This window comes from Rhinopithecus roxellana, chromosome 17 (assembly GCF_007565055.1).
Source record: "Rhinopithecus roxellana isolate Shanxi Qingling chromosome 17, ASM756505v1, whole genome shotgun sequence".
Lineage (NCBI taxonomy): Eukaryota > Metazoa > Chordata > Mammalia > Primates > Cercopithecidae > Rhinopithecus > Rhinopithecus roxellana.
In genome coordinates this window covers 40,249,197-40,274,256 of record NC_044565.1, presented here as the reverse complement: position 1 = coordinate 40,274,256, position 25,060 = coordinate 40,249,197, and the positions used below count along the sequence as shown (strand labels likewise).

The window sequence follows — 25,060 nt, the reverse complement described above, 5'->3', positions numbered from 1 at the left end:
GAGAATGGCATGAACCCGGGAGGCGGAGCTTACAGTGAGCTGAGATCCGGCCACAGTACTCCAGCCTGGGTGACAGAGCGAGACTCCGTCTCAAAAAAATAAAAATAAAAATAAAAATAAAGTACAATGTTTATTTGGCATCAATATTTTAATTAACAATAAGTATATTAAAACTTGCTCAATACTAACTTTTGTAATTATTTCTCAAATGAAAAGATTTTAAGAATTCAGATGTTAACTAAAAAGCAAAAAGTATAAACACCATAGAACTTTTAAAGTAAACATATTGAACTTCTATTTAAATACATTTAAAAGTTTAAGAAAAATGTGTCCTAAATATTTCAAAGGATCTTCTTTATGTGTTTCTCATTTTCTTCTGAATTGACAACTTAGACACATTTTAATTTACTAAATTTATGTACACTGGAAAAAACGCAAGTGTATATATGACAAGATTTGCTTTGAAATTTACTTTTTCTTTTTTTTTTTTTTTTTTTGAGACGGAGTTTCACTCTGTCGCCAGGCTAGAGTGCAGTAGCGTGATCTCAGCTCACTGACTGCAACCTCCCCGCCTGCCGGGTTCAAGCGATTCTGCCTCAGCCCTCCTGAGTAGCTGGAACTACAGGTGTCTGTGACCACGCCCCGCTAATTTTTGTATTTTTAGTAGAGACGGAGTTTCACCACATTGGCCAGGATGGTCTCTATCTTTTGACCTCGTGATCCGCCCGCCTCGGCCTCCCAAAGTGCTGGGATTACAGGCATGAGCCACTGCACCGGGCCTGAAATTTACTTGTTTTAAACATTACTTTGTTTGAATGGAAATGTCATTTTAGTCTAAGAAAATTAGATCTGCAAAAACTGACTGTTTCTTTAAAGTAACTTCTATTTGAACTGCAATTTTATTTTACATATTCGGTACTCCAAACTACATGCTATTATAGAAAGCTGTATTTTTAAATTTAAAATCTACATTTCCCTTTCCAAATAAGATGTTACATCCACGTATCTTATTCAGAAGAGACAGGAAATTAAGGATAGATACCAGATGAAGACGTTTCAACTAAGGTCAGGGTAAAAACACTAAAGGAATTAGAATAAGGTGGAAAAGCACAAATATAGTAGAAATACGACACTATCAACAAGTTATAGATTAATAAAGTACACTTAATAAGAACTGATAAAGTCATGAACATGTATGTCATAATTCGTATCTATTAACAAGAATAGAATACATAGAATAGTATATAATTTTCTGAACATACCTGACTAGCGTCCTTTATATGGATGTTGTCAACTAATTTGCATAACAACCAAAAATACTCTTTACATCCTGGTTTTAACATTGGTTCTTCCTCATAATCATCTATCTATTAAAAAAATTTTATACTGTGTGAAAACATTTTAAAAATAAATAGAATTATAATACATTTGAGAAACTAGAGGCTTTATGAAATAAATTCCTGTATCAACTAAACAGTATTCAAAATCTTTTTAAAAATGGAGAGTACACAGTTTCTGTAATATCAGAATAACTAGGCACAAAAATGACTAACATAAGAACTTTCAAGAAAATATTAGTCTCAAATTACTAACATTTGAAAAACATGAATAAGGAGGAAAATAATGTAAATCCAACAACACATTGAATTTCTGGGATTAGTAAAAAGTGGGCTCTAAATTTATTATGTAGTAGAAGCCTTTTACAAGACTAGTATATGCACTAGGGTAGGAAATAAAATTTAAAATTCCGAATATCATAAAGATAAAAAAACTTACTAGAAAAGAGAGCTCCATTTATGATTTTTTTATCAGTCAACTTATTAACACAAGGCCCAGAACCAAGTGAGAATAAATGCTATTTCTAAAATACAGTATCCACGAAACAGACCACAGAGCTGAAATCAGTCTCTTCCTAGTAGTAACATGGACACAATGTGTCACAATGCTGTCACCTTAAGAAGTATATAACTACTATCCTCTTGGTAAAAAATCACATACAGTAGTCAAATGATCAAAATTTTAAGGCTATATTACAATGGTAAACTTGAGGCAAAGGAAATTTCAAAAATAGAAACTGCTTCTAAACACAGCAAAATCTTACCCTAATAGGTTTGAGTGCTTGAGCATCAGGAAGAAATTTCAATAATGTTGAGGCAGCCAATAGCAGAAAAGAACGATTGATTGAGTCTCCTCCATCCAGCCCTGACAGGGATAACTTATAAAGACCATTGCATGATTCATGACGAACTGCAGTCTAGATGAAAAAGAAAGTTCCAAAGACAGTCTGAGTTAGTATTAGAAAGTTAATAATATGTGAGCAGAAACGATTTTAGGTGATTTTAAATACAATGTTCTGCTCGGCAAGCCTGTAATCCCAGCACTTTGGGAGGCCCAGGCAGGGGGATAACCTGAGGCCAGGAGTCTGAGACCAGCCTGGCCAACATGGCAAAACCCCATCACTACAAAAAATACAAAAATTAACCGGATGTGGTGGCTTGCATCTGTAGTCCCAGCTACTCTGGAGATAGGCACAAGAATTGCTTGAACCAGGAAGGCAGAGTCTGCAGTGAGCTGGTATGCCACTGTTCTCCAGACTGGGTGGCAGAACAAGATTATGCCTCATAAAAATAATTAATAAATACAATGTTCTAAACCCATACATATATACATGTAAATCACATGTGATCAAATAAAGTACCTCAAGGTATACCATAATATACACAGTATTTCAGAAATCCTAAAGCATGGTCATAAAAACAAACAAAACAAAGTAAGAACAACAAGTAAATACAAGGAATAATTGAGTAAGGACATTTAAAATCATTTAAGTTATTTACAAGACAGAGGATAAAATACTTTCAGAACTAGAAGCAACACAGAAGCAACTTCAATCAGAATATTCTATAGATAGGAAGAAAACCATCCAAATGTCAAAATGTTTACCTGAGACAGGACAAGAACACATATGGCATTAAATCCAGAGCTAATTTTTTTTTTTTTTCTTTTTGAAACATAGTCTTACTCTGTTGTCCAGGCTGGAGTGCAGTGGCATGATCTTGGCTTACTGCAACCTCTGCCTCCTGGGTTCAAGCGATTCTCCTGCCTCAGCCTCCCGAGTAACTGGGATTACAGGCACCTGCCACCACGCCCGGCTAATTTTTTGTATTTCTAGTAGAGACGGGGTTTCACCATGTTGGCCAGGCTGGTCTTGCACTCCTGACCTCATGTGATCCACCCACTTTGGCCTCCCCAAGTGCTGGGATTACAGGTGTGAGCCACAGTGCCCAGCCCCTTAGACAATGCAGATTTAAAAAATAAGTGACTTTGGAGCTAAATGTATTAGTAAGTGTGTTTCTATTATTTCACATAGGAATATGAGGTAATGCCAAGATATGGCTAATAAAAATTATACTGGCCTCAGTGTGAACATGGGAAGCAAAATATACTTCTTTTATTTGTAGTCTCTCTAGCCTCTATTTTTCTACTTAAATAGAAAACACAGGATGGGTGCAGTGGCTCATGCCTATAATCCCAAGCAGTTTGGAAGGCCGAGGCAGGAGCATTACATGACACCAGGAGTTCAAGACCAGCCTGGACAACACAGCGAGACCCCGTCTCTACAAAAAAAGTTTAAAAACTAGCTGAGCATGGTGATGTGCACCTGTGGTCTCAGCTACTTGGGAGGCTGAGGTCAGAGGATCGCTTGTTCCCAGGAGGTTGAGGCTGCAGGGAGCCATGATGGCACCACTGCACTCTAGCCTGGGTGATACAGGGAACATGGAGATTCTGTCTCAAAGAAAGAAAAAAAAAAAAGGTCACAGAACTTTTCTAAAACATAAATTACCAAAATAAATTCTCAAGCCCTTCCTACTACCTGGAAAAAAATTTTATTAATCCAAAGCAAAATAACCATTCTATAAACATTTCAGAAAAATATAAATGCTACATAATATTTAATAGTCCAAAAGTTCTTAAACATTATACATAGTTCAAAACACTCCAGACCTTAAAGGATTAAGCAGATAATGTGATATATTTATGGACTCATGCACATTTGTTTCCATTAGCTCTTTTATTTATTATCAATGCTAATAACATGAAAACATATAAAAGTAACAGTACTAACCTTGAACCTTTATCTTACCTCAGGAATAAGGAGAGTTAATTTCTTTAGCCAATCTTGTAAATGATCACTATCAGCAAGGCTAGATTTCACTAAAGAACAGCAATGAGCCCAACTCACCAAGAGCCACATTGAATAATGTGAAACTAAAGAAAAATTAGAAAACAGTTCACTATAAAGATTTGTGCTAAAATCAAAACACAATGTTCATTATTAAAGGTAAAATATATCAATATATTATTCAAGTTTTTATTCACTAAAAGTTAACTTTGTGGAACCCTTACCTTCATGTCTAGACCTGTGATCAGACTGAGCTTTTAAAACTCTGTAAAGTAAAAACACACCACCACCAATTAAATTCAGCAATGAATTAAAAATAATTCAATTTATTAACATATATCCTATAAGGTTATCACTTACCCCCAAAAAAGGGAAGCAGTGGGTGAGAGTGACAGAGTGAGACACTGAGTGAGTGAGAGTGAGAGGGAGTGAGAGAGAGAGAGTGTGTGTGTTTATGTGTTTTAAAAGACAGGAAACAGGGTCTCACTCTGTTGCCCAGGCTGGAGTGCAGTGGCAAGATCATGGCTCACTGCAGGCTTGACCTCCCAGGTTCAAGCAATCCTCCCACCTCAGCCTCCCAATAGCTGGGACTACAGGCACGTGTCACCACACCCAGTTAATTTTTGCAAAAGAGACTATATTTTAAGAGAGTTCCATTATTTATTTGTTCCATATTTTTTATCATTTATTTAAAGACTCACTAAAGAAGAGTCAAACTCATTAAAGAAGAGAGTAGAATAATGATTACCAGAGGCTGGAAGGTGGGGTAGGCTAGGGTAGGGTGGGGCAGAGGGTCTAAGTCAAAGGGTATGAAGTTACAGATAGAGCAGGAAGTTTTGAGATCTATTACACAGCAGGGTGTCTAGTCAATAAAAATATATTGTATGCTTCAAAATAAAAAACCAAATAAAAGAATCACTGGTAAAATCTTATTACAGAAAATACCAAATGACTTCAGATTTAATAAACAAAATTTGAATGAATAAAACATTGACTGAGATAAGTAAACATTCAAGAAGTGCTCATGATTTAGATACTAAAGAGATGTGTATGACAAACACATAGGTTATAATGATTTAGAGTCTAAACTTAAGAGTCCATTAAAAAATATCTGAATCTAATCATGAAGGCTAATCATGAAAACCCAAACTGAAAAGTACTCTATGAAATAATTGGCCTGTATTACTTGAAAATGTATCATGAGAGAAAGGCTGAGAATGTTATCTCTGATGAACAGAAGAACTGACAACTAAATGCAATACATTTAGTTGATCCTGAAGCAAGAAAAATACTGTTATACAGAATACCAATAGGATTATTTTAATACCAACTATATGTTAGATAATATGTCAATGTTAAATTTTATAAATTTAAAAATTTTACTCTATTAAGAAAATGTCTTTGGTCTTAGGAGATACACAACAAAGTACTGGTAAACAGTCATGATATCTGCAATTCAGTCTCACAAGATTCAGGAAAACATGTAAACACAGAAAACATGTGACTCAAATACAAGACACATTTTAGCAAGAGGTTAATAATATGTAAATTTGGATCAAAGGTATGAGAGATTTCATAATATCCCCCAAATTTTTCTAGCAAGTTTAAAATTTTTCAAAATTAAGTTTTAAAACATTATATTCCTGCTATACATGAACACATAAAATATATTTTAAAATGCATACCTAGGAGCCAGATTATCATACGTATAAGCAACAGACATAAGTCGCTGAATCAAACTGGTTCCTTGGACAAGAACAAGAAATACCTTTAAAACAAAAACATTTTAAAAGATATTTAAATACAGCAAAAGGAAAACCCCCCAAAAGCACTCATGACTTAGTTACTAAAGAGATGTGTATTAAAAAATTTTAACCCAAAATTCCAAATTACTGACATTTATCTGTAACACAATAAAGAATGTCTTAAGAATTCTTTGAAAATACTGTAAAAATGCCAAGAATCAGAAAACCAGAATTTTATAATCACACTTAAGAGCAGTAGGCTGGGTATGGTGGCTCACTGTAATTGCTGTAATCCCAGCAATTAGGGAGGCTCAGGTGGGTGGATTGCTTGAGCCCAGAAATCTGACACTAGCCTGGCCAACGTGGTGAAACTCCGTTTCCACTAAAATACAAAAATTAGCTGGGTGTGTGGTGCATGTCTATAGTCTCATCCATTTTGAAGGCTGAGAAGGGAGAAACACCGGAGTCTTGGAAGCAGTGGCTGCAGTTAGCCGAGATTGTGCCACTGCACTCCAGCCTGAACAACAAAATGAGAATCTGTCTCAAAAAAAAGAAAAAGAAAAAAAAAAAGAAATTACTAAGAATTGAGAAATAGGGGCAAAAATAGTCTTCACATTCGATTCATAGATTCTCTGCATACCACTGAATTGGGAGAAAGACATATATATATGTCAGTGGTTTCTTGGGAAGGGGTTGGTGAAGAATTAAACATGTTTTTACTTTGGAAGAAAATATATTTTAAAAAACATCAAGTAGTAATAGATTCCTCAACCATCCTGAAATAAAAATTAAAAAGCAATACAATATACCACGGATACAGAGCATGAATTCTAGATTCAAAATCCTGAGGCTCAACATTCAGCTTCAGGTTACATGATCCTAATATATATGGAATTTCTCAGTTCTAGTTCTTCCTCCACATAATGGGAGAAAATAATTCACTAACTTAATGAACTTAATGAATTATTAAATTCATTCTGCAGGTTGGAAGGCATTCTGTGCACATACTTCATAAGGCACTGTTTCTGCACTGGGGCAGGCAGCTACAGAAAACATAGTAACACAAGTATATACAATGTGCAAATAAGCAAAAGAAGGGAGCAGCAACTAAACCTGTCCCTGGCAGAAGTGAGAAAGCTTCCAGAAAAGTTGATGTTTAGGCTAAATTTTGCAAGTAACTTTCTAAAATGCTATGAAAAAGATCACATGGAAAAATGATGGTAAACTCAAATAAGTTAGTATTCTTGCTTACTACCTACAGTATATCAACATTAGATGACTGTCTTTGGTATTAACGCAACAAAAATTTTTATTTCCATAGATCTTAGATATACATACTAAGCTGTAATTATTTTGGGAAATACATTCATGCAAAACTATATAACATACACCTTTTCTAAACTAAAAAAAATTAACATTGGCCAGGCACGGTGGCTCACACCTATAATCCCAGCACTTTGGGAGGCCGAGGCAGGCAGATCACTTGAGGTCAGGAGTTTGAGATCAGCCTGGCCAAGATGGCAAAACCCCGTCTCTACTAAAAATACAAAAATTCGCCAGACACGGTGGCATGTGCCTGTAATAAGCTTGTAGTTGCATATTATTTTAAACACAAACCAATAACCTATAAAACTCCATAAATGTGCACATGTATTTTACACATACACTTATGTATATTTGTATTATTAAAATCTCAAAAGGAAATAGCTAATAAAGGTCAATAAACATTGAAATTATTCAGTGAGTTGATGGAAAGGATCACAATTAGAGCATTACTATAACCTGAAACTTTATTCTGAAAAAAAACATGACCAAAACATTATAGTAAGGTTACTAAAGTGGTAGTTCACAACACAGAACACTGTAGAATACATTCAGATTATATTGTACTCTGCATATATTTAATTTTATTAGATGTAAATTATTTGGAATACTGGCAGAGATCACTTTTCCCATTTAACCCCCAAAATTCCAAAAAGGAAATCTGCTTCAGGTATCCATTTATACCAGTACTTTTTAACCTTATGTTCGTCACAATCTATCAGTAACAATTCATTACTTTGATGTTTCTTGGGTAGATATGAGGTGAGGTTCTCAAAAGGTTACAGAATGAGATCTCCCTAAAATTTCATCTTGATCACTCCCTACTTCCTAGCTCACTGATGAAGATGTTGGAAAGGCAAATATGTGATTACAAAATCCACAATCAAAAACATTCTATTTTTATTGCTGGATGTCCTGGTTAATACAGTTGACCCTTGAACAACACAGGTCTGAACTGCACAGATCCACTTATATCTGGGTTTTCTCCCAACTATGGCACTCCTAAGACAGCAAGACCAACCCCTCACCTTCCTCCTCCTCTTCTACTGCCTAATCAGTGTGAAGACCATAAGGATGAAGACCTTTATGATGACTCACTTCCACTTGAAGAACAGAATATATATTTTCTCTTCCTTATGATTTTCTTAATACTTTCTTCTCTCTAGCTTACTTTAAGAACACAGTATATAGGCCGGGCGCGGTGGCTCAAGCCTGTAATCCCAGCACTTTGGGAGGCCGAGACGGGCGGATCACTAGGTCAGGAGGATCGAGACCATCCTGGCTAACGTGGTGAAATCCCGTCTCTACTAAAAAATACAAAAAACTAGCCGGGCGTGGCGGGCGCCTGTAAGTCCCAGCTACTCGGGAGGCTGAGGCAGGAGAATGGCGTAAACCCGGGAGGCAGAGCTTGCAGTGAGCTGAGATTCGGCCACTGCACTCCAAGCCTGGGCGACAGAGCCAGACTCCGTCTCAAAAAAAAAAAAAAAAAAAAATACAGTATATAAACATACAAAATATGCATTAACCAACTGTTTATGTTATTGGTAAGGCTTCTGGTTAATAGTAGGCTATCAGTAGTTAAGTTCTGGGGCAGTCAAAAGTTATACACAGATTTTTGACTGTATGGAGGATCAGCATCCTTAACTCCTCTATTTTTCAAGGGCCAACTGTATTTTCCTTCATCTCGAAATCCACCCTCTTATACACTTGTTCTATTATGCTAGGGCTAACATATCAAAAACCAAATTCTTCCTTCACCAGTTGGCTTCCTATTAGGTTGTGCCAGTCTAGGATACTAGAGAGACTCCTTTCTTTTTTTCTGTCAGCATTTATCTGAAAGTATTTACCTAGAAGAGACAGCTGGTTGCAGCCTTTGGCTTTTTTAGGCACTCCTAGCACCAGCTTTATCAGGTCCCCTCTGAGAATCTTAGCAGATGAGCATAAGAGCGTAACTGCTTTCTCAGAGGCCTAAACCCCAGTTTAAAGGGATCCCTCCTGCAAGCTTCTAAGTTTCTGATGACCCAACCACTTCCCTAATGTTCCACAAGATCTAGGGGTGGTAAATGGCTCCTTATCTGGATTACCTCATCATTCCCTTTTGCTTTTAAAGCCTTGTAACACATACATGTAAAACCGATTCCCTATTTTAAATTTCCTATGTTGAAATACCAACTATGGCTTCTGTTTTCATAAATGCACCCTCAAAGTATATGAATTACTGAGTCCAAATAATAAATTCAGTCTCACAGATATTAAAATGGCACATGATTCATTTCTGCATTCTGGATGATGAAATGAAAAGCATTACTGCTTCATAATCACTACTGCTTTAAAACAATGCCATCAGTTTGGCTGTCAGGTTAAGTCACAGTAATCTAGAATACATTTCTTAAGCATTAGCATATTTCTTCAGTTTATAAATATAAATGGAATTCATCACTACAATTAAACATTAACTTCTGCACTTTACCTCTGTTAATCGTGGTATATGAAGACCCTTAGCATGATCACCAGCAGCCTTCCTTGATTTGCCAGGCCAGGTTCTTTTCCTATGGCTTTCCGCTATACCAGACCAGGCGAAGACATCATGATAAGCTAAATCCAAATCGGATGGATCTACTGCAAACTGGCATATTAACTTCAGCAAGCAAGCAAGACAGTCTAGCTGCCACTGTAAATGAAAAGAAATGGTCATTTCTCTATTTCCATTAATTTAGAATGGCCATTATACAATTCTGAGATTAAAAGACCAGAAAATAAAAATCATTATAGCTAGTACTTAATCACATACTATAAAATTTCGCTGCTCAAATACTATAGTCAGTAACAATTCAATCTTATAAAAATTAAGAAAAATTATCTAGAAATAAAGAGGGTATACAAGATGTATTTAATGAAATGGAAATGACACTTTCATTTCTTTAATGAAGGCATCATAAAAATGTATGTTAATAGAGAGCTACGAGATTTTTGAAAAATATACTGCTCATAATTTATAATTTTTTTAAACATTAAAATGATGCCAAGGATATTACTTATCAGTAAAATTAACTGAGAAACAAAGTATTCTATGCTGTTTCTCCACAAAAGTGGCACAGGCTCTTAAAACTTAGGGACCAAAGCAATTCTTAGTAATTCTAGAAAATAATTCAAACGAAAATCTTGCACTTTCCATGACCACATTAAAAACAAACATTCATTTTATTTTAAAATTTGTTTTAAATATTGTTTAGTATGTATAAAAAATAAAATTTACAGCTGACTGGAAGCTCAATTTTAACAACTTAGTGTACTTTCTTTGATTAGAATATCACTTATGTACAAGATGAGAGTTTCACAGCTTTTTCTTCAATAGCTCTTAACCTCCTGCTTTCCTGATTTCACTGCCAAATATATTCCTATACAAATATACCAGGAAACAGTACTTTCTTCCTGCAATAATAGCAATACCGTATTACTGAACTAAAGAAAGATAGCAAGATAATTCAGACAGAAAAAGTCTTTTCAACAAATTGGTGCTACAAAAACCAAAGAGCCGTATGAAGAAGGAAAAAAATTCAATATTGCACACACAAAATGCAAAATGTATCATTATAGAACTAAATGTAAAAGAAGACTGTAAAACTTACAGAAAGCAGAGGAGAAAAGTCTTTGTGACCTTAGAACAAATATTTGTAGACTGGATACAAATTTCATTAAAATTAAAACCTCTCCCCTAAAAGATACTGTCAGTATAACGAAACAGTAAGCCATAGCATGTGTGTGGGGCTTGTCCCCATACATACAACAGAGAAAGACTTCTCCATAATGTTTAAGGGAAAAGACCATCTCACAACTATATACTAAGACGTTTCACAAAAGAAGATAAATACACAATCAACAAACACACAACATAATGCTAAACATCATTAGTAATGAGGAAAGGACAAGTGAAGCCACCGTGAGATAACACTACTATATCCACTAGAATAGCTTCAATTTTAAAACCCTGGCCATATCAACTTCTGGCAAGGATGTGAAGTAAATGAAATTCTCATATGTTGCATAGTACAACTGTTTTGGAAAACAGTTTGGCAGCTTCTTAAAAGGTTAATCTTCCACTCACCATATTATTTAGCAATTTCATTACTTGGCATTAATCCGAGAGATAAAAACATACATATACCAAATGACCCGTATGTGAATGTTTACAGAACCTTTATTTGTAATAACCCAAAACTACAAACCACTCAAATGTCAATAGGTAAGCAGATAAATGAATTGTGGTATACCTATACAACGAATACATTACTCAGCAATGAAAACAAACCAACTACTAATACACATTTAACAACCTCAAAAAGCATTCTGATTAAAAGAAGCCAGATACAAAAGGGTACATATTGCACTGATCCAATTACATGAAATTCTATAAAATGAAAATCTCACCTATTGTAACAGAAAGCAGAGAAAGAAAAATTAATAGCAAAACTGCAGGACGGAACTTCTTAATAGAAATATTCTTGGCCGGGCGCGGTGGCTCAAGCCTGTAATCCCAGCACTTTGGGAGGCCGAGATGGGTGGATCACGAGGTCAGGAGATCGAGACCATCCTGGCTAACACGGTGAAACCCCGTCTCTACTAAAAAATACAAAACATTAGCCGGGCGAGATGGCGGGCGCCTGTAGTCCCAGCTACTCGGGAGGCTGAGGCAGGAGAATGGCGTAAACCCGGGAGGCGGAGCTTGCAGTGAGCCGAGATCGCGCCACTGCACTCCAGCCTGGGTGACAGAGCGAGACTCCGTCTCAAAAAAAAAAAAAAAAAAGAAATATTCTTTATTTGGATGTTAGAGCACTAAACATTTTTCAAAACTCACTCTTTAAAATGAGTGCATTATTTATTACATGAAAAGTATACTGCAACCTCACATCATATGGCAAAAATTAACTTAAAATGGACCAAAGACTTAAAAAAGTAAGAGCTAAAACCATAAACCTCTTAACAGAAAACAGAGTCATCAATCTCTGCAAAAGGGGATTAGGTAACAGTTTTGTAGATACAACACCAAAAGGACAAGCACAAAGGAAAACAGACACTAGACTTCATCAAAATTAGAAACTTTTGTAAATCACAGGGTAGTCTCAAGAAAGGGAAAAAAGCAACCCATATAATGGGAGAAAATATTCGTAAATCACATGCACTGTAAGGAATCAGTATCTGAAATACATAAGGAATTCTAACAAATCAACAAAAAGACAACCCAATTAAAAGTGGGTAATGGATGTGAATTGACATTATTCGAAAGATAAACAAGTGGCCAATAAACACATGAAGAGATGTTCAACCTCATTAGTCACCAAGGAAATGCAAATCAAAACCACAACTAGGTACCATTTTACACACTAGGATAGCCAAAATAAAAAAGACACTAACAAGTCTTGGAAAGGATGTGGAGAAACTGGAACCCTCACACACTCCTGGCAGAAATGTAAAATGTTGCAGCTCTGGTAAACTGTTTGGAAATTCCTCAAAAAGTCAGAAGTTACCACAGGACCCAGAAATTGCACTCTATACCCAAGGCACCACTGTTTATAACAACATTATTGATAATAGCCCCAAACTGGCAACAATGCAAATGTTCACCAACTGATCAATCTTCCACTCCCTGGATTCAGCTGTGACTGACCAAACATTTCGCCAAAGATGTAGGAATGAATGTGTGTGTGTGTATATATATGTACATACACATACACGCATACATGCTTATGAATGGTCAACAGACACATGAAAAGCTGCTCAAGATCCTTAGCACTGGGAAAATGTAAATGTTAGAAATCACAATAAAATACCACTTAAGTATTGGCAATGTATACCACTCCTAAGCATATGCCAAAAAGAAGTGAAAATGCATTATCCATGCATAAATTCATAAACAAATGCTCACAATAGTCAAAGTGTAGAAATAACCCAAATGCCTCTCAATTGGCGAATGGATAAACATGTAATATAACTATAAAAAAATGAATTGACACCTGCTACTTCCAAGGATGAATCTTTAAAATAGACTAAGTGAAAGAAACCAGTCACAATGGACGATATATTGTATGGTTCCATTTATAGGAAATGTCCAGAATGACATCAGCAAATCCACAGAAACAGAAAGCAGACTGTAATGGTGGTTGCCCAGGGCTAAAGCGTTTGGGGGGAGGTTTCTTTTGAAGTGATACAATTGTTCTGGAATTAGATGCTGGTCACGGTCACACAACTTTGTGACTATAGTAAAAACATTACATTTTGGAGAAGTACATTGATTGCATGTTAACTATATCTCAAAAAAAATTTTAAAGGTATACTTCAACTGAACTCATTTGAAAAGAAAAAAAAAAGGAATAAGAACAATTCTGAACTTAGAAGTATTTCATAATATTAAGAGAGATGCATTATAAACAGGAAATACCAGTTGACCTGGAAGCAATTTGTTTCTTAGACATGCTTTGCATCTTGGGCATTAAAAAGCTACAAAAGCCACATATTGACAATAAAATGTTATTAATAATACTTCAGGAAATTATTCATAATTTCAAGAAAAACAAACAGAGAAAACCTTTAGTGCAGGGGTGTCCAATCTTTTGGCTTCCCTGGGCCACAATGGAAGAAGAACAACTGTCTTGGCCCACATGTGAAATACACTAACACTGATAATAGCTGATGAGCTAAAACATTTAGACATAAGAGTACCTGATGTCAAATCATTACACCTGACTCCTAGGTTCGAAGCCAATTCAAAACAAAACAAAACAAACACAGGTACTAAGAAAATACTTGAATTCAATGTTTGATAATGCTAAACTGTTTTGGGATGGAAGAAAATGGAATGTCCTTCACATTGAGCTTGAAACTGACCTGTGCAGTTTTGTATATCATTCTGCAGATTTAAATATTCTACAAGCAATTTTATTTTCATATAGTACTTCTTCAAATCACAGTGGTAGAGAAACATTTTTTTAAATTTCCATTTTTTCATGCAAGTTCACAGAAAAAGAAAATTCCACTTTATAATACTTTTATAAAGTATTATAAAAATACAGAAACAATGTCTAATTGCTATAAAAATTTCTAGAGGCTTACTCTCAATTTCTATATCCATCTTAATGTAAGCCAGTCAACATGGTCTGGAAACACATTTTTTAGTATTACTACTATAAAGGAAGAAATGATCAAAACAAAAAAAGAGTTTTTAAAAAACCTAAGATGTAAACCAAATTTTTAAAAAGCAACCAAACTTTATATAAATATTAATATATAATTTATCAACCTAAAGAAAACATGTTTATAAACTGGCCAGAGTTCAGAGTAATTAATTTTATCATAAGAATTTTTAATACAGTTAACATGAAAAACGCTTATTCCATAATTAGTTTATCAAACTCGGTATTTTTAAATTCATTTCTGCTATATTCCATACTTCATTATAATGAACTATATGGCAAAAGCTATACTTGCTGATGAAATGGAAGTGTATCAAATGCGGTAACTACTGTAACTAGTTGAAACAGTAAATTTGCACTTACCACTGTCCATGATTCCTGCTCTTTAGGCTCTAGAATTCCAGAATTAAAAATTTCTAGTAACTGTTGAAGCCCTCCAGCAGCAACAAACTGTAGGCAATTGTGAAAGTAATAGTAAGAGAAAAGCAGATACATAATGCAATAATGCTTGTTGATTCAAGTAACTGGATATGTAAAATATTACATATCTTTTATTTACACTATATTCCTTCATTTAAATTACCAAAATAATTTCTATACAAAATAATCAGATAGAACCTACTTCCAAGAATTTAAGGGTGGGTGCAATGGCTCATGCCTGCAATTCTAGCACTTTGGGAGGCCAAAGCCAGAGGATGGCTTGAGGCTAGGACTTTGAGACCAGCCTAGGCAACACAGGAAGGCCTCATTGCTACAAAAAGTAAAAAATTTGGGCGGGTATGGTGGCTGGTGCCTACAGTTTCAGCTACTAGGGAGGCTGAGGTAGGAGGATCACTTGAACCCAGGAGGTCAAGGCTGCAGGGAGCCATGATCATGCCACTGCAATCCAGCCTGCATGACAAGGTGAGACCCTGTCTCAAACAAAACAAAATAAAACAAACAAGAATTTTTAAAAACACACACTTGAGGCCGGGCGCGGTGGCTCACGCCTATAATCCCAGCACTTTGGGAGGCTGAGGCGGGCGGATCACGAGGTCAGGAGATGGAGACCATCCTGGCTAACAAGGTGAAACCCCGTCTCTACTAAAAATACAAAAAATTAGCCGGGTGTGGTGGCGGGCCTCTGTAGTACCAGCTACTTTGGAGGCTGAGGCAGGAAAATGGTATGAAACTGGAAAGCGGAGCTTGCAGTGAGCAGAGATCGCGCCACCGCACTCCAGCCTGGGTGACAGAGCGAGACTGTCTCAAAAAAAAATATATATATATATGTACATATATATATATACACGCACACATAGACACACACACACATACACACTTGAAAAAGGCTATAAACGTCTTTGTATTCCATTAGCCATTTAGTCCTAGACACTGGGATGTCCTCACAGTATCTTTTTTTGCTGCACAGGCTAGAGTGCCATGGTGCGATCTCAGCTCACTGCAACCTCCACCTCCTGGATTCAAATGATTCTCCTGCTTCAGCCACCTGGGTATCTGGGATTATGGGCGACGTGCTACCACACCCAGCTCATTTTTGCATTTTTAGTGGAGATGGGTTTTACCATGTTGGCCAGGTTGGTCTCAAACTCCTGACCTCAAGTGATCCATCCGTCTCAGCCTCCAGAAGTGCTGGATCACAGGCGTGAGCCACCATGCCAGGCCTCTCACAGTATTTCAACATAGGGAAAATCAGAGCTAAAAATAGGAGCACCAAGGCATTAAATAATCTCAGTTTACATTATTGCAACTTAAAGTAATACATGATTTTTTAACTATGCTTTAATAGTATTATTAGTTTAAAACAATGAAGAATTATGGTACCCACTTTTGAAAAACTGGAGATAAATTATTTTTATCAATACATTGAAAAACACATATGATCAAACCTTGCAACTCCAGGAATTTTTACTATTTTCCACTTGATCCTCACTTGAATCATCTGAATCTGGATAAAGATCACTGTAACTTCCCTACGAGAACGGCAAAAAAAAAAAAAAAAAATAAGGCAGAATGGTGGAAGAAAGAATTATTCTAGAACGGAAAAGACATTACAGAATTTTGCTCCACAGAAAATACAAACATTTAATGATAATAACGGAAATGCAATTACCGTTGACTCTCTCCTTATTCTTCTATTAGGTTTTCCCAGTGCTTCAATAATTTCCAGAGCATACAATAGCTTGTGGGCGCTCTTAATTTTGAGAAGTTCTTTCCAATTAAATCCATCATTACTCTTAAATTAGAAAAACATGTTTCTCAAGCCAACTTACTCAGGGAACACAAAAAAGAAAAACTTTAAACAAACTGACACTACATAAAAACTCAAAATATTATATATACTTTGAAACATATTAAAACATATGAAGACTAGTTATATAACTGGTACAAATGGTATGCTTAAAATATCAATTATTCATTAAATTTTCTGAAAATAAAACTAATAAAATTAATATACAAACAGCAGCATGGGAAAATAATTAACTGTTAATCTTCCCAAACAAAAGAAGAAACAACATTGTAGTCTAGTTGAGTGGGTAAACTTCTAAAGATGGTGATGAATTAAACGTCTGTACTTAATAGTTACAACTACATATTTAAAAGTCATACAAATATATGAACTCAGGAACATTGCTGTTTTCCACTATCAATTCATGAAATAATGTAATTCACACTTAATGTGCATCTTTGAAATGCTATTACTAGTGCTACTGTAAGTCATCATTTGGCATTTTCAAGAGCCCATCTTCTTGACTTCCAAGTCATGTGAGATATTGGATCTCCCAAAATCACATGATAATGTTCCAAATCCTAGAATTAGCGTAACATTAGGACATTTGTTTTTTCATTCATCCTATAGGAGTTCTTTTGGAGATCTCCTCAAATAAACTACTTATTACACAAATTTTAAAAACAGTCTTTAAGCCAGGAGCAGTGGCTCATTCCTATAATCCCAATACTTTGGGAGGCTGAGGTGGGCAGATCATTTCATGTCAGGAGTTAGAGATCAACTTGGCCAAAACAGTGAAACCCCGTCTTTACTAAAAATACAAAAATGAGCTAGGCATGGTGGCACACGCCTATGGTCTCAGCTACTGGGGAAGGCTGGGGGAGGAAGGATCACTTGAGCCCTGGTGTCTGTGGCTGCAGTGAGCTGAGACCACACCACTGTACTTCAGGCTGGGTAACAGAGTCAGACCTTATCTCAAAAATAAATAAATAAATAAATAAAAACAGTCTTTAATGTTAAAGACTTTACAAAGATACACAACACACGTGAGGTGGTGTCCATATGGAAAAAAATTACCACACACATATTAAATTTATTTGCCTCATTTTCTCCAATTCCATCAGTTAATTTGTATAAGCATACAAAACATTGATGCACGTCATTTCACCTCAGTGTATTTTCTCTAAACATTACTTTTGTTACTAAGAGCAAAAAACAGTGTTAAAAGCATACTGTAGTATGAAAAAACACTAATATAAAATGTCAACAATTTTAGAAAACATCTTCATCTTGCATTCAAGCCTATGTTATTCACCCTCACTAAACAAACAAATGAACATTAAAATGAAGTGGCACTTTTTACCTATTATATGGGTTAAAAACTATATTCAGATTTACTAAGGGTACATCAACAGACAATCTTCTACACTGTCAATAGGAATATAAACTGGCAACAGCCTCTAGGAGAGTAAACAGATTTTGTGGCCTCACCTGCTCATCTGAGATATTCTGGAATGCCATCAACATATTAGGACATGTAGGAAGAAGCATCAGTAGCTCCCAGACCCGCCTAGACAAATTTTCTGCATGAAGATGAAGTTCTTCACATCGTAAGCTCTACACAAATAAGAACAACTGCTTTATCAAAACAGATGAGAAAAAGTTTGAAGTTCAAATTTTTGCGTAAAAACTTACCAAATTTGCTAATATTTTTAGCCTTTTTGAAAAGTGAGAAACGAAACATTTCTTATATGATACATAATATTTGAGAAAATTAATAGTCAAGCAGTGTTTTTTCAACTTCTTACTGAACATTTTTCTAGAAAAGCTTTCCTCTAAGACTGATGATGTTCCTCAGGAAACTTTTGAAATAAAAGTGAAAACATCTGTCTAAAGGCCATTCTAACAAATTTCAATATGACTATCATCTATTTCCATTTTGCAGGTCACTATTGTAAGCACAACAAAGACTTGGTGAATTAAATCCTTGAACTTCCATTTAGGAAAAGAGCCTATTTCTCTTATTTTGTTAATCTAAACTTCATTTTTCAGTCTCAGGCAGACATTAAGAAGAAAGCAAACGATTTTAGAGACCTATTTTCTTCCATTACCATTTGTTAAATCTGAGTTCAGAAACTTGCTAAGGCAAGAGTAAGCTAAATAATGTCTCAAAAACCATTTAGGAAATAGGCAATTAAAAAAATCAAAAGTACCACCCTGAGAGGTAAAAAGATTTGTAAAAACTAAATTGACAGTTTTGGTATTTTCCACAGAGTATAAATTTATTACTACTGCTACTATCATAGTGATTCTTTGGTATAATATGGTCTAGGGATATTCTATAAGCCTATAAAAAGAAACGTAGTTCTTTTGGTATAATGGCAGAAAGATGGTATACTTTGATGGCAAGGAAATCTTTTTTTTTTTGAGACAGTTTCGCTCTTGTTGCCCAGGCTGGAGTGCAATGATGCAATCTCGACTCACTGCAACCTCTGCCTCCCGGGTTCAAGTGATTCTCCAATGTCAAGGAAATCTTAGAAAGTTTCAAGGTAAATTCGGTCTTTCACAAGCTTGATGAACAAAGAGAAGCAACCCTCGAGTAACACTGGTGCTTTACTTGAGGAAACGGCCCTCAGTTCTTCAATAATGACTCATCATTCCTTTGTAAATAACCACTAAAAAGAGAGAAATATTGAACTCTATGCAAAAAAGGATTTGAAGGAAAAATATCTTCCAAGTGTGCATAACTATGTTCTTCTATGACTGAAAGTCTCATACACAGTAAAGATACTTTATTTTTTCTTTTTTGTGTAACTCTCATCAGGGCCAAACAAAGAATCAAAGAATCCCTGTATCAACCTGCTAAAAATAAGATTCAATACAGTATCTGCGGCTGGGCGCAGTGCCTCCCACCTGTAATCCCAGCACTTTGGGAGGCCGAGGCAGGAGGATCACGAGGTCAGAGATGGAGACCATCCTGGCTAACACAGTGAAACCCTGTCTCTACTAAAAATACAAACAAAACTAGCTGGGCATGGTAGTGTGCACCTGTAGTCCAAGCTACTCAGGAGGCTGAGGCAGGAGAATCGCTGGAACCTGGGAGGTGGAGGTTGCAGTGAGCCAGTATCACATCACCGCACTCCAGCCTGGAGGACAGAGTGAGACTCTGTCTAAAAAAAAATCTGCTAAAACAATGAAATGCTTTCCCTTTGGTTTAAGCCTCACTACTCAGAATAACGTAACAGCCTATTAACATAACAGCCCAGGATCTCTTGTCACTGGTCCTGGTTTTCTCTACTATACCCTCCACACAAACATCTAAATTGTTTCTAAAAGCCCAGAAAAGAGCTCATTTTGTTGCTTAAAGCCAGCCATAATGATGGATTTTTTTTAAAAAAATCATTTTAAGGTCCTTTTGTGATATAGGTTACAGTGAACCTTTCTGTCCTAATATTTAAATTACACTATGCTCATATTCCCAGTTCCTCAAACATGTCATTTGCTTTCTTAATGAAGAAAATCTGTAATGCTTTTCTCTTCACTCTTAACAGTAGCTGGACCCACTATGAACAACTCCTCTTTCGAAAAAACCTTCTGCAAAATTTTTGTCCCCCTCCTCTCATTATTCCCCTAATACATGGAACAGAACACCAGCACTAGGTGAGAAAACAGAGGTTTCATGGGCACCTAGTAATGACTATTTTGCTTGAAAAAACAATGGAGATTTCTAGGGAATTTAAGAATGTACCATCATGTGAGAACTGAGGTATAAGAAACAGAGGTCTCAATGGCAGCCCACTGCATCCATGATCAAACACATCATGGAAACGGGAAGAAGTCGCTTAACAATCTTGGGGAAGAAAGAAAAGAATACTAGCCTAACACAGAGAAAACCATCAGAATACCACCATTTTACCTGCCTCTAAATCTCAAAATTGTAATTTACTGCATAAGCTATATGAATACATGAAAACGTCTAAGAAGAAGCCCATTTAAAGGCATTGTTTTAAAAGTCAGTGGATTGAATATGGCTCCTTTAGGTGATGTCATACACATTCTTGCCTCTGAATGCCATCTTCAGGCTGGGCACAGCAGCTTATGCCTATGATCCCAGCACTCTGGGAGGCTGAGGTGGGAGGATCGCTCGAGACCAAGAGTTTGAAACCGACCTGGGCAACATAAGAGAGACCATGTCTACAAAGCAATTAAAAAATTAGCCAGGCACATTGGCATGCACCTGAAGTTCCACCTATGCAGGAGGCTGAGGCGGCAATCACTTCAACCTGAGAGATCAAGGCTATACTGAGCTATGATCATACCACTGCACTGCAGCCTGGGTGACACACCAAGACTGTGTCTCACAAAAACATAAAATAAAATAAAATAAATGGGATCTTTATAGTGATAACTCACTAACCATTTTTCTAGACTGTACCTTTTCTCTGAGCTCCATACTTACATATCCAAGTGATTACCTGACATTTCTACTTGATGTCCCTCAGGAATCCATCTATCCTCCAGTTCAAATGGAATACCCCCCAGTTGCACAGGCCAGCAACCCAATGCCATTTCTGTCTTCCTTCTCCTCTTCATTCCCTACTCCTAAAACCCACACCACCACCAAGTGATGCTTTGACCTGTTGTCCATTTCTTTCCACTGCTGCCACCCTATTCCAGGGCAACTCCTTCCTGAACTTGCACATCAAATGCTTTACTGACTTTGCTATTTTTGCCAAAGAAACTTATTAGGTATATTAGGTATTAGGTATAAAACAAAAATCAGAACATGTGTTTATCCTCTGTTTAAAATCTTTTAATGAGGTCCACTTTGAGTAAAATGGAAATGACTCACAATGATACAAAAGGTATACATTATTTTGTTCTGCCTACCTTTCCAATTTCTTTCCTCTCATTCTACTCTGACATCCACTTCCACATTCTCCTTTCTAGCTGTAACAATTCCTAAACCTGCCTAACTCCTTTTATCAAGCATTTCCCCAGAAACCCTTTCTCCAGATTACTCTATCCAGACCATGTCTCATCTTTCTAACTGGCTTTTCATCCTTCTAGCTCAGATTATATACAGTCTCCCTCAGAGAGCCCTTTCTAGACCAAAGTATTACAAACAATAATTTGATTAAAACAGTATGCCTGCATCACGTTAGGTACTTAAATAGTTAATGAACAAATAAATGGGTTCTTAATTTTACCTTTTTTTTTTTTCTGAGGTGGTGTCTTGCTCTATTATCCAGGCTGGAATATAGTGGCACAATCTTGGCTCACTGCAACCTCTGCCTCCTGGATTCAAGCGACTATCCTGCCTCAGCCTCTGGAGTAGCTGGGATTACAGGCGTGTGCCACCATGCCCAGCTAATTTTTGTATTTTCAGTAGAGACGAGGTTTCACCATGTTGGTCAGGCTGGTCTTGAACTCCTGACCTCGTGATCTGCCCATCTCAGCCTCCGAAAGTGCTAGGATTATAGGCGTGAGCCACTGCACCCAGCCCAATTTTACTACTCTTAAAAGATTACTGAGGGCCAGGCACGGTGGCTCATGCCTGTAATCCCAGTAATTTGGGAGGCCGAGGTGGGTGGATCAAGAGGTCAGAAGTTCAAGACCAGCCTGACTACCACGGTGAAACCCCATCTCTACTAGAAATACAAAAATTAGCTGGCTGTGGTGGCACACACCTGTAATCCCAGCTACAAAGAAGGCTGAGGCAGGAGAATGGCGTGAACCTGGAAGGCAGAGCTTGCAGTGAGCTGAGATCATGCCACTGTACTCCAGCCTGGTTAACAGAGTGAGACACCGTCTCAAAAAAATTAAAGTGAGAAAATTATATTTTATAACATTTTATAATCTATAGTTGTATTAAAGTTACTATATCCTCTCAAAAGAGAGACAAAACAAGATTTGTGAAAATGAAACATAGTCACCTCACTATCATCCACTGCTACTTTTCCTGAGGGTGGTTTAAATGATGCAAGCATCTCTAATAAATCAAAAAGAGTAGTTAAATGAGGTTCTTGTAAAAGCAAAAGCATTGGAATGTTGTCCTTCTGAGGGGGTGGGAGGCAAGATGCTGGCAGCTGAACACCTTCCCCTTTCCGTTCTCTCCTTGGTGCACCCAAAGATACAAATACCATCTATAAAAAACAGGGAAAAAAATTTATGCAGATCAAGCTTTTGGTTTAATAAAACAATGAATCTGAAGTATAAAATCACTTAGAATTTTAATATAACAAAGTAATAAGAGCTATTTTTAAACTATATCTGTGACTATTCAACTGATGATTATAAACAGATCATTAAAACTCAAACCACGTTTTATATATGTACCTGCATATCCTTAAAACCAAGCTCATGAAGTGCTTTTTCATCATAATCTGTTGTTAACTCATGTCCAGATGAAATCATCCTGACAGGTCCCATGAGGCCTCCTTAAAAGCAGCAGAACATGGAAATGAATTTAAGAATTAATTTATTTACTGATAAGAATATGTAGTTGTAGCAATTAATCACACTACACGTAAAGCTTAAATATAATTCCAACTCTCCAGATCCAAGGTAAAGAGAGAAAACTCAATAGATTAGGGATAGATATTTCTAGAATGTACTAAGTCCTTTTTGCTGCCTACACCTTCAACTTCATTTGCCACCAGCTTCCCTACCTCACACTATGTTCAGTCAACTGGCCTCCTTGCCCTTTCTTGAAAATACCAAGTATATTACGAACTCAAGGACTCTCATCTCTTTCAATTCTCTCATCCAATGGGAGCTTTCTCCTTACCACCCAATCTAAAAGCTTCACTTCACCATTAACCCTTTACTCTGCTTTATCTTTCTTTAAAGCATTTGTTAATACCTCATATTTGTTATCCTGAAAGGGAAGGAGGAAAAAAGACAGAAGCAAAGGAAAAAGGGAAAGAAAAACAGAAAGAAAAAAAAAGGAAAGGAAGAATGACAAATTCCCAGTTCCACAAGGGCAGAGGTGTTTTATTCACACATGCATTCCCAGCACTAAAATGGAGAACACATTCAAATTAAGTAATGTATAATGCACAAATTTTTTGGGGAAAAAAATGATTACAGCAGGAAAAGTAAGCAAAATTAAATGTCTGATGAATAATTTAAACTTTAAAACTATTGCTAAATTTCATTCGATATAGAAAAACTCCACTGGACACCAATTACTTTCAAGAAAAATGAGTGTGGTAATGCTATTGCTTTTCATAATGACATATAACATTTTAAAATTACCTTTCCCTTCACATAAATAAAAAAGGTCTGTGGAAAAAATATTTCAAACACAGAGAAGGAATACGTTTTTCTCCCAAGAGGAGTCATATTGGCAATTTGCCTTAAGCACAATTTTTTTATAACTAAATTGCTAATCATTGTGTAGCTAAATCTATGATTCTTTCCCTTTCTCATTATTTCTAGCCCTCAATCTTGGCCCTCAAAATGGTTTGACAAACATTCAATCCTATTTTCTTCTAAATTTTCCTACCATTTGTTAATGCAGATATGACATTTTAAACATATCCTAAATATTAGAAGAAGGGGTTTTTCTTTCCCCAAACTGAACAAGTCATATGACTGATTTTCGGTATCCATTCTGTATCATTTAACAAATCCCACACCAAAATCTTATTATGGTTTAAATGTTTATATAGCTAGTACAGAAGTTCAACTTTCTATTATCCTTGAGTTTTTCTCCCAGAACATTTTTGTTCTTTTTCCTTTTTTTGTAAAGTACCAATTTACTGACTTCCCAGAAATTCTAATATTGCTTAGTTTATTCATATAGATAACTTCACCATAATTTCATCAAATTTTAAACAAAAATTACATTGGAATTTTTGATAGAACATGTTAAATTTACCTAACATCTTTACAATATTCTATACAGAAGCATGCTATTTCAATTTACTCAGCAGTTCAATTACCTCAAAAAGTTTTATTCTCACATTTGACAAAGACCTCATGATATCATAATTTTTTCTTTTCTTTTTTTTTTTTTTTTTTTGAGACTGAGTCTCACTCTGTCACCCAGGCTGGAGTGCAGTGGCTCAAGCTCAGCTCACTGCAACCTGTGCCTCCTGGGTTCAAGCAATTCTCTAGTCTTGGCCTCCTGAATACCTGGGACTACAGGTGTGCACCATCACACCTAACATTTCTGTGTTTTTAGTAGAGACAGGTTTGACCATGTTGGCCAGGCTGGTCTCGAACTCTTGACCTCAAGTGATCTGCCTGCCTCGTTCACCCAAAGTGCTGGCATTACAGGCATGAGCCACCACGCCCGGCCAGAATATCATAACATTTAAAAACTGCTATTGTATACTTGATTTCTTTAGTGCCCTATTCATCATGTTGCTCACAAATTATAACTGAA

The 25,060-nt window shown here is 36.2% G+C and overlaps 1 protein-coding gene across 7 annotated transcripts in view; it reads right to left on the bottom strand.

The window, feature by feature from the left end:
* The window catches only part of USP34 (ubiquitin specific peptidase 34), a 291,125-nt gene that overhangs the window by 94,195 nt on the left and 171,870 nt on the right, over nt 1-25,060 (bottom strand). For 6 of the 7 annotated variants that reach the window (XR_004054451.1, XR_004054449.1, XM_030921651.1 and 3 more), the window contains exons 28-39: nt 23,005-23,105; nt 22,602-22,811; nt 18,157-18,282; nt 16,549-16,671; nt 16,325-16,408; nt 14,802-14,888; nt 9,722-9,922; nt 5,869-5,951; nt 4,408-4,448; nt 4,145-4,269; nt 2,102-2,254; nt 1,263-1,367 (exon numbers count right to left, since the gene is read on the bottom strand). Coding sequence is in view for 5 of the 7 variants with exons in the window: in XM_030921651.1 (XP_030777511.1) it covers nt 1,263-1,367; nt 2,102-2,254; nt 4,145-4,269; nt 4,408-4,448; nt 5,869-5,951; nt 9,722-9,922; nt 14,802-14,888; nt 16,325-16,408; nt 16,549-16,671; nt 18,157-18,282; nt 22,602-22,811; nt 23,005-23,105 (1,439 nt within the window). In the remaining 2 variants the exon portion in view is untranslated. The remainder of the gene's footprint in view (nt 1-1,262; nt 1,368-2,101; nt 2,255-4,144; nt 4,270-4,407; nt 4,449-5,868; nt 5,952-9,721; nt 9,923-14,801; nt 14,889-16,324; nt 16,409-16,548; nt 16,672-18,156; nt 18,283-22,601; nt 22,812-23,004; nt 23,106-25,060) is intronic. The other variant, XM_030921652.1, reaches the window with a different exon arrangement.